Raw genomic sequence first — 12337 nt, 5'->3', positions numbered from 1 at the left:
TTCTTCTTGAACTGAGATAATTTTCAAGGACTCAATCTAGAAAGGAACAGTGACTGCTTATATTGTCCTTGAAACTCCAGCAGATAGCATGTGATCAACTGCTAAGACTAGTTCTGCACCCAGACACAACAGAAAATAGGTTTACGAGCTTCATTACGCTGAAGCCAGTTTTCCTGCCAGCTGATTCTCTTGTTGAAGGGTTTTTTCTCATCTTTTGTGAGACTGGTAGCATAGCTTTACCGTTCAATAAAATAGTTTCCAAGATCACTTTGGAGACTTGGGGTCAAATCAACCCCAAGGGCAATTACAACCACTTCCCGGGGCACATTTTTGCAAAAATAAATAAATTAGATCTCTCAAGTCCCTAAAGACAGACTAAAATGTGTAAACTTCAGGCCATAACTCCAGTTAAATGGGAGGAATACATTTCTAAGAATAAGGACTATCTGCAGATGAAATTATCATTTAGGAAGATAATTCATGTCATCAAAACTTGAAGTTTTTATGGTTAATTGATAAAAGTGAACTCTGAGGTTTTTTTTAAACCCAAGAGTCTATGAAATAATTTCTAAATAGTTATGAATTTTAGGAAGTAAAATTGACAAAATTTAGTTATTCTAAACATATTTAGTTCAGTATTTATAGTTGTGCTTTTCATATATTGATTTTATACTTTCTTAGCATGTTATGACTTATATATTTCAATATTTTAATAGCTAATGAGTTTTAAAATCATTTCATAGACCTTAATATCTAGTATTTAAATATAGAGGCTTATAGTTATATCTTTGTTTTGATACCATAACTATTTTATTGCATGTAAAGTGCCTATTTGGGAGCACAACCTTAATTACTTTATTCCCAATAAGGGAAAATGATTTCTGCAAAATAAAATATTCTAGTCCTGAATTTCTAAAATACTTGAGTAAAGATCATTCCCTTTCCTGTTCTTCCTTCTTGAATAAACAAATAAAATCAATGAAATAAACAAAAACAGAAGTGATTTGAGTAAAACAAACATTAAAAAGAATTTAATCATGAGATACACTGTAGTATATATGTATGTTTGAATGTGCATAGAAAAACATATCTGGAAGGATACATATCAAATTGCTAACAGTTTACCTTGAGGGTGTAGGATTGGAATAGGGTAAGGGGAGTGCTCTTAAAGTCTTATACTTCTGCATTGTTTGAAATTTTACAATGATAATTCACTACATTTATTATAATCAAAACCATAAAAATAGCAACAAAAAGTAAATCACATACACATACACATTAGTTTTAAGAATTACATTGGAGGTATAGAGAATTAAATCACATGGCACACTTTTCCACTAATACTGGTAGTAAACATAATCAAAGAAATAACCTTAAAGAAGCCACTTTTAGCAATATCCCAACCTAGGGAGGGGCAGGAGTGGGGGGAGGGGGAAGTCATTGAGGGTAAAAGGGGGACATCAGTAATACTTTCAACAATAACGATATTTTTAAAAACTCCTTGAGATAAGAGACCTTCAACAGTGACCCTTCAAGGTGAATATTAAAACTAAAAGCCGGGGTTACCTATTACTGGATGATCTATAGGAAAGCATGTCAATCTGAAAACTTCAGATAAAAGAAATAGCTTCACAGAAGTAAGTTGAAATTCTAAAACAATTAACCAAAGGCCAGAAATTGGGAGTATGAGAATTCTGCCCAGTCCAGACCCAAAACTAAATCATTGAAATTTTGGTAATCTAGGGATATAGGTTAGGGATTTCTACTTTAGGCATTTGCTTATCATTATTTCCAATTTCTCAATTGGTCTGCTTTCTATTTCAATGATTGTAACCTAAAAATACTGCAATTCTAATTGGAAAAAATAAATTTAATCTAGATTCAGTTTAGGCATATTCTTCTAGTTAAACAACCAGAGAAACTTGAGACTAATCGTTTTCCATTATCCATTATTTTCTCATAACTGTTTCTAGCTACTTAATGAACATATTAGGACATAATACTTTTTTCTCATGTTCTAATTTTTTTTTATTGAGTCATCAGAGATGACAAATTTTTTATTATGAACTTTTTTCTTCCAACAAAGAGGATTCTTTAGGTTGATGGTTAAATATCCTCATATCAACCATCTGTAACTGGAAGGTTCTACCTTTTGTAAGTTACATAATTAAGACCTTATCTATAAAATTTTGCACTCCTGAAACCGTGTTCCTGACCTTGGTGTCAAAGATTTATGTAGGATTATACTCACTGCATAAGTGAGTATTATGGGAAATTTGACAAAACTTAATCAGAATATCATTATAAACAGCAGACATAAAGGGTATAAAGTCATAATGGCCATGTCATTTTTAAGTTTAAAACAGCTGGAACGTTGCTGTTTCTTAGTGAATTACAGTATTTTAATTTTCAAAAGTAGAAAACAAATGATTCATCATAATGTATATAAAGTACTTAACATGATGCCTGGTACACAATAACGACTCAATAAAAACTGTCTCTGTAATGAATGGATTAAAATAATAAAAGTATAAGAACCCCAAATAAAGAGAAGAGCTTTAAAATCGATTTCCTGGAGTATGTAGTTAAGTGGAAAGTCGAAGCTCACAGAGAGCAGTAAGGAATTCTACATTTTCTGGATCTATCTTTTGGGCCCTCTCATAATACTCGGCAGCTTGCCTTTTTTCTCCCTCCAGCTTGTAAACAAACCCGAGGGCACTTAAACTCTGCACATCTGACGCATTGTGACCAAGTCTCTTGGTAGCCAATTTCTTCAGAGCACTTGTCAGTTTGGTACGCAGGGATGACCTGTCTTTGACCTTTAAGGCTTCTAAGTAATGGTGGATGGCAGTATTTTCTGATTTACGGTGAAATTCTTGAAAGCGGCCATAGTGGTAGTGGATCTGATGTTTGTGATCATCAGTTATGTTCTCCAGACGAAGGGCTTTCTGGAAAATGTCTTCAGCATTGCTATACTGGCCTCCCTCAGCATACATGTTGGCCAGGTCTGTGTAGGCAAATGCAAACATAGAGTCTCGTTCCACAGCTGCCTTGAAATGAAATATAGCAGATGTAATCAGCCCGTCAACTTTCAGTTTATCTTTGCCTTTAGGTCTGTTACGCGTGGCTTTCTTGATTTGGATCATCTGTGCCCTATAACAAAGTCCCATTTGGTGATGCAGGAAAGAAGAGGTTGGTGTCACCTCCAAAGCCTTTTTCAAAAGTTCAAGAGCTTTGTCCCAGGAATTTTTTCTCCTGTAGAATTTGGCCGCATAACGAAGGACATAAGGTTCGGATGATATCTGGTCCAGGATTTCTTCAATATACTTTTCCCCTTCAGCCTCTGCATGTACATCTTGAAGCTTCAGTGCCAGGAAAACCTTAATGTAGGTGTTATCTGGGTTCAGGGTTACAGCCTTCCTCAGAGGGCCCAGAGAGAAACTTTTTACAGACCCTTCTCTGTCAGAATCATCCAGCCGATACACTGTTATGGCATAACCAATGTTAAATTCTGGATTGTCTGGTTCCACTTCCAGAGCCTTCTCAAAAGCTGCTTTAGCCTTTTGGTAATACTTCCCTCCAAATTTCAAAAGTGCCCACCCTTTCTCACAGTCAATCTCAGGACACTCCAATTTGTAGTTAAAAGGACTGGACATTTTCTTGCAGACGTTCCCTACCTTGTCTGTATACTCCTGAGCTTCTGTAAGCTGGCCCATGTGATAATACACCCAGGCATAATTTCCCCAAGTGACCAGACTTCGTACTTCTTCTTTGTCTGAGTGTTCCCGCTGGATGATTTGTTCTGCTTGTTCCAAGCACTCTAGGGCATCCTTATTTTGGCCTTTTAGGTGTTTCACATAGGCCAATAAGTTATAAAGAGTGAGTCTGGATTTTGTCGTAAGAAATTCAAGCTGTTGCCCAATTGTATCTTCCACATCAAACAGATCAATGTCCTCCTTAAGTAAATTCCAGGTAAAGTGACATTCTAACTCCAACAAAATGGTCTTCAAGGAGTCCTTAGGAAGCTCACTGTCAAAAGATAAAATTCTTTTTAATTTTTGAACAAAGGAAACAATTTTTAAACCATAGTACTATTGTTTTCTTAATAACCAATTTTATCTTTTATTTGATCTTACAGTTAAATCATAGGCTACTATAACTTTATACTAGATTCCTATGTCTACAGGTATGTCCCGAAAATATTTCATTAAATTCTCATTATTTATTGCAAAATTCTGGAGATGATAGTGTTTTCTATGTTACAGAGTATCTATTTCCTTTTGGCAGTCACTACCCCACAAGAACCACCTATTTTTATTTTTTTAAATTTTTTTAATTTTTTATTTTTTTTAAATATATTTTTTATTGATTTTTTACAGAGAAGAAGGGAGAGGGATAGAGAGTTAGAAACATCGATGAGAGAGAAACATCGATCAGCTGCCTCCTGCACACCCCCTACTGGGGATGTGCCCACAACCAAGGTACATGCCCTTGACCGGAATCGAACCTGGGACCCTTGAGTCCGCAGGCTGACGTTCTATCCACTGAGCCAAACCGGTTCGGCAGCCACCTATTTTTAGAGAGGAGAATTTAAATGTTTTATTTACTAGCCTTGAAAATTAAGAACAATAAATATATATAGTCAATAATTAATATAAAATTTTCATCTCTATATTATTAATGAAGGAAGAGAAAAAAGTGGGTGAGAAATAAGAAATACATTGAAGGAGACAGAGAAACCACACAAATATATCATTTTTGCAGAGAAAGGAAGGAAGGTGTGGAGGGAGGGAGGAAGGAAAGCTTACAGAGAGAAAAGGCACAGAAACAGGCATACCAAAAGATGGGGGAAAGCGTAAGTTTCAGAGACATAAAAAGAAAATGTAAAAAAAGATTACTTAGGGTTTCTCTCGAAGAGGGAAGTGCTCTCATTATGGAATGAACAGTGTACAGTGTGTCTGAGTGTATATTTCCTTTTCTCCTGCACACAGGACCCCCCTTGTATGCACAGTGTAAATATGTATTTGTATAAATGTTTATGGGAACTATAGTAGTTTCCATCAATGAACACTTATTGATCACATCATATGTGTGAGGCAGTATTCTAGTTGTGGTGGATATAGCAGTGAACTAGCTAGAAAGAGGCCCTTTCTTCACGATAACTCCATTCTGGAAAAGGAAGGAACAAAAGGTGTTGACCGAAAATAAGCACATATACAAATGAGTGGACAACATAATTCCAGAGTGTAATCAGTGTTAAGAAGAAGAAACTCAGAGTAATGGGATTAAGTGCTGCTGCTGGTGGGGGGATACTTTAGTTATGATTGTTAAGGAATCGCCCTTGTAAAAAGCAGCAATTGAAGTATGAGCCCAACAATGAAAAGGAGGCTGTCATAAAAGATCTGAGGGCAGAATGGTCTAAGCCAGTGCTTCTCAACCAGGGTGATTTTAACTCCCTGGGGACCTTTGGTCATGTGTGGAGACAATTTCGTTTGTCACCCCAGAAGGAATGGTCAGCCCCAAAACCAAGAATGATCTAATTCAAAATGTCAACAATGCTGAGGTGAGAAACCTTGGTTTGGGCTGAGGTACCAGCAAGCACACAGGCCTTGATGTGGGAACAAATTCATTTGGCAGTGTTCAGGGTACAGAAGGAAGTATGGCTGAAGCATAAACGAAAAGGAGATGAGAGGTAGTAGGCAGGGACAGCTGACTTAAATTGTAATCTAACTGCAGAAATCATTGGAGAAAAATTTTTAAGTAGGGAAAGGAAAATGTTTGAGCTAAGCTGTAAAACGTTCTGGGTGCTCTGTGGAGAATGGACGATAGAGGGTCAAGAGAGGAAGTTGGGAAACTAGTGCAAAGGCTATTTACTCAATAAATAGTTATTGAGAGCCTAACACTGCTCATGCTGGGGCTACAGCAGTGAACAAAACAGGAAAAATAATTCTGACTTCATGTAGCTTACATTCTGACAGGGGGTGGGATGTGCCATAAAAAGACCAAAGAAAATAAATGAAAATACAGAGTATGTAAGATGATGATGATAGTGCTAAGGAGAAAAATAAAGCAGGAGAGGGAAATGGGTGGCTGGCAGGAAATGGGTAACATGGCCAGAGCAAATCTCCCTAAACGAGACATGAAGGCAGCTGTTGATATAATCCAAGGAGGGATTACACAAGCCTCCACTCAGGTTGTAGCAGTGGGTTAGTGAGTTCTGCATTGTTAGATTTTGGAGGCAGAACTGATAGGTCTTTCTGATGAACTGGGTGTGCAGAGGGCCATGGGGCGACGAGGTAGGCACGGATGATTGCTGTGCTTTTGACTTCAGGAGCTGAGTGAATAAATCACGAGGACTATTTGGAAATGTTAATTCAAAGATGTGTGTTAGATACTCAAGTGAAGATGTCACCTGAATTGCGAGAAAGACGGACTACAAAGCAGAAGTGAAGCTATTTTTTAATAATGCTCAAATCTTTATCTCCAGCCCGAAACTCCTAACCATGGTTGCTATGTCCTTCATCTCCAGCCCATGTTTACTGCTCTGGCCTCATTTTGTACCACTTTCCTTTCACACACTGAACTCCAGCCATACTGGCCTTTAAAAAATCCTTATTGTTTATTATTTCTTATGCCAAGTATGTACTATCTTAGGGCATTTGTACCTTCTTTTTCTTCCCTTATTCTTCCTAAGAGAGTTTCAGGGCTTATTTATTCTCGTAATTCTGGTCTTTGGCTCAAATCTCAGCTCTCTGAAGAGAGCTGCCTGACTGCCTTAGATAAAAGCTGCACCCCCTCTCCCCCACCTTGCCAGTCATCCTGAAGTCTAGTCTATCACATTTTCCTGTCCTTCATGGCACTTATTGCGATATTTGCTGGGGTTGGAAAGGAGGAGACAATGCTTTGAGTCAAATATGAGATTAAAATGAATTGGACTGAGTCTTTAGGAATTGGAAAGGGGCCATCCTAGTAGGCAAAAGTGACAGAAAAATTAGAGAACTGTATTAATTGCACAATTAGTAGTAGTGATTAAAAAAATAAAACCAACCCTTGATAGGTGGCACAGTTGGTTAGAATATCATCCCCAAAAGGTTGTGAGGTTGATTCCGGTCTAGGCACATAATCTAAATACTACTCCATGAAATGTCTTCCAATTTTTATAAATACTAAATGTAAATATTAAAATTGACTTAATCTATCTAGTAGATATTTAAATTAGCTTATTAATTTCCATTTTTATAATTTTTCACATTTATTCTTTCTCTCTCTGTTTGTATATATAAATATACACATACCGTATATACAGATCCCACATTTTAGTGACTGCAGGTCTAGGCTAGAGTTTTCCAATAGAACTTCTTGCCATGATGGAAATATTCTTATCTGTGCTCTATAATATGGTAAACATTAGCCACACATGGCCACTGGTCATTTGAAATGCAGCTTGTATAATGAAGAAACTGAATTTTTGTTTTACTTACTTTATTTAACTTGTGACATAGGACTGGTGGCTATGGTATGAAACAGTGAAGAAACAGTGGACCTTGGGGCTTAATGGGTAAAAAGGCCTCAAGCCTAAAAGGTTAGAGCTCTCATTTGACTTTAAATTTCTGCTATTTTATTCAAGGTGGAGAGCTAAATTAAATGACAAACAAGGATATATTTTAAAAACAACTTTATGGCCCTAACCAATTTGGCTCAGTGGATAGAGCGTCAGCCTGCGGACTCAAGGGTCCCAGGTTCAATTCTGGTCAAGGGCATGTACCTCGGTTGTGGGCACATCCCCAGTAGGGGGTGTGCAGGAGGCAGCTGATCGATGTTTCTCTCTCATCGATGTTTCTTACTCTCTATCCCTCTCCCTTCCTTTCTGTAAAAAATCAATAAAATATAAAAAAACAACTTTATGCATATCACCAGGTTTACTGCAATTCAACAGAATAAATATATACTACTTATAATATACTGTCTAGAATTATATGAGTACTCAAAAAACAAATAACTAAAACTACAATTCACTGAAGGTTTACTACATGCCAGGCAGTGTGCCAAGCATTTTATATAAATTACAGTAATTTTTATAAAAACCTCTTGCCCAGCTGGTGTGGCTCAATGGTTGAGCATCAATTCATAAACCAAGAGGTTGCTGGTTCGATTCCTACTCATGGCACATGCCTGGGTTGCAGGGCTGATCCCCAGTAGGGAAGGGGGCATGCAGGAGATAGCCAATTGATGATGTTTCTATTTCTCTATCCTTCTCACTTCCCTTCTCTCTAAAAACCAATAAAAACATATTAAAATCAATAATATTTTCACAATTTTATGATGAGTACTGGCAGAGAGTTTAAATTACATGTCTAAAGTTACACAGCTATAAAGTGCCTGAGCCAAAATCCCAACCTGGTTCTGCCTGATTCAAAAGCTATGCCTTTCAACCATAACATTATACCACTTCTCATATACAAATTGGAGGGTTGCTTTTCATAGAATAGTTTTCTTTAAAACATAGGATATATCTAATGTATATAAAATTCACTTCGTTGAAGGAGTACCTAAAGAGAACAAGAAGGGATTTCAGAGAAGCTTTAAAGAGCAGGTAAGAGGTTTGTGTGACTGACCATTGGCATAATAGACCAGATAAAGGTCTCAGGTTAAGAAAATAACAATTTCATATATGAGCCCTAAAGGTCAAAACATTGAACTTTGTTGGAATTGTTCTGAGATGGGCTACTTCTCACGAGGCTGTGCTTCACGAAGTGCTTCAGATAGGGAGTGGCAGAGATATATATTTATTTAAAGATAATTAGTGATTCTCTCAAACAACAAGAGAGCTGGGCAAAAATGTGCTAAAGGTGATCTGAAGGAAGTGCAAGAATCTTAGTTAACAAAGATATAATTATCATTATTAGGATAAGTGAATTAAAATACTTTCCCGAACAATCTAATTAAAGACTTGCTGTTGTATAGCTGATGCCCTTCCCAAGTAGTTCCTCTATCTCTGATCTCTCCTCTGAATTCCAGACTTATCTCATTTTTAGTTCAAATAAACATATCCAATACAGAAATTTGGGTCCCTGAGTCTGTTCTCCCCTGTCTTCCCCACCTTGTTTGGCACCTCTTAGTTCCACAGGTCAAAACTGAGGAATAATTTTTGGTTCCTCTTCTCTCAACCTGCATCCAAATCCAATAGGAAGTCCTATTACATCTACCACCCAGATACATTTCAAATCCACCTACTTTCCTATTTATCTAGTATAAACCACAATTACCTTTCCTTGGAGCTGGGACAAAAATTTGGTCTCCCTGCTTTTACTCTTGGTCCCCATATAGTAACTAGTAAACTTTTGAAAATATAAACCAGATTATGTCAGTCTTAAAATCTCCAAATGACTTCCAACACCCTTAGATACTCATCCAGCCATATCCTACAAGTCCCTAAAGGAGTTGGCCATGTTTATCCATCCAACCTTCTCTCCCACTACTCTCCCTCCTCATTCACAGTGACCTTCTTTCTGTAGTGACATACCAAGGTCAAGGGCTTTTACACCTGTTGTTTTTACTCTATTTGGAATGCTCTGGTCCTAAATCTCTGAGTAACTATCTCCTATAACTCAGCTCAAATATTCACTATTTAAGAGGCTGCTGAGGCAGAGCTATCTAAAATAGCCTCCTCCATTCTAGACCCTTTTCTTTGGCCACTACACTGCTTTAGTTTCCTTATAGCTCTTACCACTTTCTGAATTATGTTGGTTACTCATTTATATACTACTTGTCTATTTCCCTCATTTAAATGTAAGCCCCATGAGAATGGGGACCTTGTTCTAATTTTATTTTTTTTATTTCTGTGTCCCTAGCATCTATTATTCCAGTTATAATAGAAGTTCAATAAATAAATATTTGTTAAATGAATGAATGAACTTACATACTGGCAGCTTCTGTAGGCTGTCCAGAGGTGTAGGCTTAGCATAAAAAGCACCTGAATTTCAGATGAAGGAATCCCTTCTAATTCTTCCCTTCTGCTAATGGCTCCAAACTTTTCCCAGTTCAGTCTTCCCTCTCCATTTGTCTTTATATCTTGGCATGTTCTCTGTCTGGCTCTATGTTTGGATTTTGAAAATAGGTGTTGAACTGTTTCTGACATTCCTCCCTGGGAGACCTGGTATGATTCTCCTATAGAACTTATTCCTTTCTCTGGTGTAACTGCACCAAAATCATGGGTAAGTTTTGCCAGGGCCTTACCAGCCTGCCCAGATTCACTGCCATCTGAGCCCAACAGCCCCCTGCCCACCCATAGACTAACATGAACACTGGCCTCTGTTCTGAGGGTTTCTACCACCGCAGCCCAAGACAATGCGGAGGGCTGCCTGGGCTTACGCATGTGGATGTGAGATCTGCAAGGGGCATTCAGCCGGCCACGGACGCGCTCGGCCCATCTGGCCGGCCATGAGAAGTTTTCCTTTTTAAACGTTGTCAACTTAATATTTTAACTTTGTCTCTGGAAAGCTGGCAGAGAGGGGCTATTGTGCCTGAAGAGGCAACATTTATCTTTTCAGCAATTTTTTTTTTCCCCAGTGAGAAGCAGTCTTTCACTGTCCTTGGGTGCCCATCTCACTTCCCCAATGGAGTCCACCCCTCTCCCCCGTCCCTGCATACACAAGTCCAGTGCACACCCTTTTCCTCCTTACAAATGTTAGAGGTTAGGGACTTATTATTATCATTATTTTACTTATGAGTCCTATGAGATGGATGCCATTCATCTTTGACAGATAAGAAACAGACTCACAGAGTTTAAACAACTTTGCTTTGGGTCACCCAACTAGCAGAACAAAGGGTTATCTGCTTCGGGCGTCCAGGATCGTAACCTCTCCTTCCCCGTTATAAAGGCGACGGGCTCACCAACCACGCCCAGGGCAGGGGCGAGGGAGAGGCGCCGTCACCACCCAGCAGTCAAGGATAAAGAAATCCTCCTGAAATAGCGGGTCGGGTGGAACAATACCAATCCGTCCGTGGCGCAAAGGCAGCTCACGGGCAGGGAGGCGCTCAGACCCCGAAACCCGCAAGGCAACATGGCAGGAGGAGACCAATGCGCCGCCGGGGGCTGCGGCCACACGCGTCTGCCAAGATGAAGGAATGGCAGCTGCAGCCCCGGGAACGGGAGGGCGGCGACGGGCCTAGGGAGCCCCGCGCCACGTAGAGGCCCCGCCGAAGGGCCCTGGGCCCCCAGCGCGGGCGCCGCCCAGAAGAGCCGCGGGGAGTGGACAAGCCCCCGGGGCGCATCGCCCGGACACGCCGGACCGCAGCCGCCTGGGAGGCCCGGGCTCCGGAGCAGAGTCCGCTCGGGGACCCTCCCCGACAGGCCCGATTCCAGACGCCCGGGGCCTGGACCAGGTTCCCGGGGAGCGTCCTCAGTCGGGCGCCTGGCTGCTTGGCCCGGAGGGGGGCGGGGTGCTCGGCCTCTCCACGGGCCGCGGCGCGGCGCTGGACGCGGAATGGAAGGGAAACAAAGGCCTAGGCAGAGCGGGGGTGGAGGGGCCGGGGGAGGCCTTACCTCATGGTGGCTGGGCTGCGCGGGTCGTGCAGGCAGGCGGCAGTGCCCTCGGGCTCTCTCCGCAGGACCGGGATGCTGCGCTGCGGGCCGACGGGCGGGCGCGTGCCTGTGCGCGGGGGCGGGCGCGGGGGCGCGGGCGGCGGGCGGCGGGCGCGCGCTTCCCGCAAGGCGTCCGCAGAGCTGGGTCGGAGCCTGGGCGTTTGTCTTTGTTAAAGGCAGGGCCTGAGCGGGAAGAGAAAACTGAAAAGGGAATCGGATCCCCGACGAGGCGGAGTCCAGCTCTAGGAAACGGAAACTTCTGGAAGGGGTGACGGGGACCCCCTACTCCCGCAACCCCCCTCCCTGTCCCCGCGGGGGGTGGGATGAGAGAGGTGGGGGAGAGGGAGCAGGCGGACCTTTGCGGACCTCAGAGTCGTTTCGAGTTAAATTTGCTGCTGGGCCTCTGGACCTTGGTCTCCCTGAGTCCCCGTGCCACTATATTAACCTTTTAAAAATAATAATAGTAATAAAATGACAGGCAGTTCAGTGTTATTTTTGTTGGAAGAGTGGCAGTGATACTCTTTACAGCTTTGTGCATCCTAAGCTGAAACTGAAGCAATACACAACATTGCAATGATGTGTGCACATCTGTGCCATTATTTCCATCGGGTAAATTTAGATTAATTTTGGGGTCAAAATGTCTATGTATTTTAAATTTTGGTAGGTACTGCTGAATAGCTTTGTAGAGAAGTTTATACACCGCCCCGCCCTCACAATTGTATAGTGTTTTGCCTTCTGTGCCCATGCCAACAG

General features: G+C 40.9%; 1 protein-coding gene across 1 annotated transcript; it reads right to left on the bottom strand.

Moving 5' to 3' along the window:
• Positions 1–1003: 1003 nt before the first annotated feature.
• On the bottom strand, positions 1004–11754 carry IFIT5 (interferon induced protein with tetratricopeptide repeats 5). Its single transcript, XM_059662788.1, has 2 exons — positions 11546–11754; positions 1004–4029 (listed from the first exon to the last, which is right to left on the bottom strand). The coding sequence occupies exons 1-2, from the start codon at positions 11548–11550 to the stop codon at positions 2586–2588; spliced, it is 1449 nt and encodes a 482-aa protein (XP_059518771.1). The 5' UTR covers positions 11551–11754; the 3' UTR covers positions 1004–2585.
• Positions 11755–12337: the final 583 nt, after the last annotated feature.

The sequence above is a fragment of the Myotis daubentonii genome, chromosome 13 (assembly GCF_963259705.1).
Source record: "Myotis daubentonii chromosome 13, mMyoDau2.1, whole genome shotgun sequence".
Taxonomy (NCBI): Eukaryota; Metazoa; Chordata; class Mammalia; order Chiroptera; family Vespertilionidae; genus Myotis; species Myotis daubentonii.
Note: the sequence above shows the minus strand (reverse complement) of the source record. Positions and strands in the feature narration are given on the sequence as shown.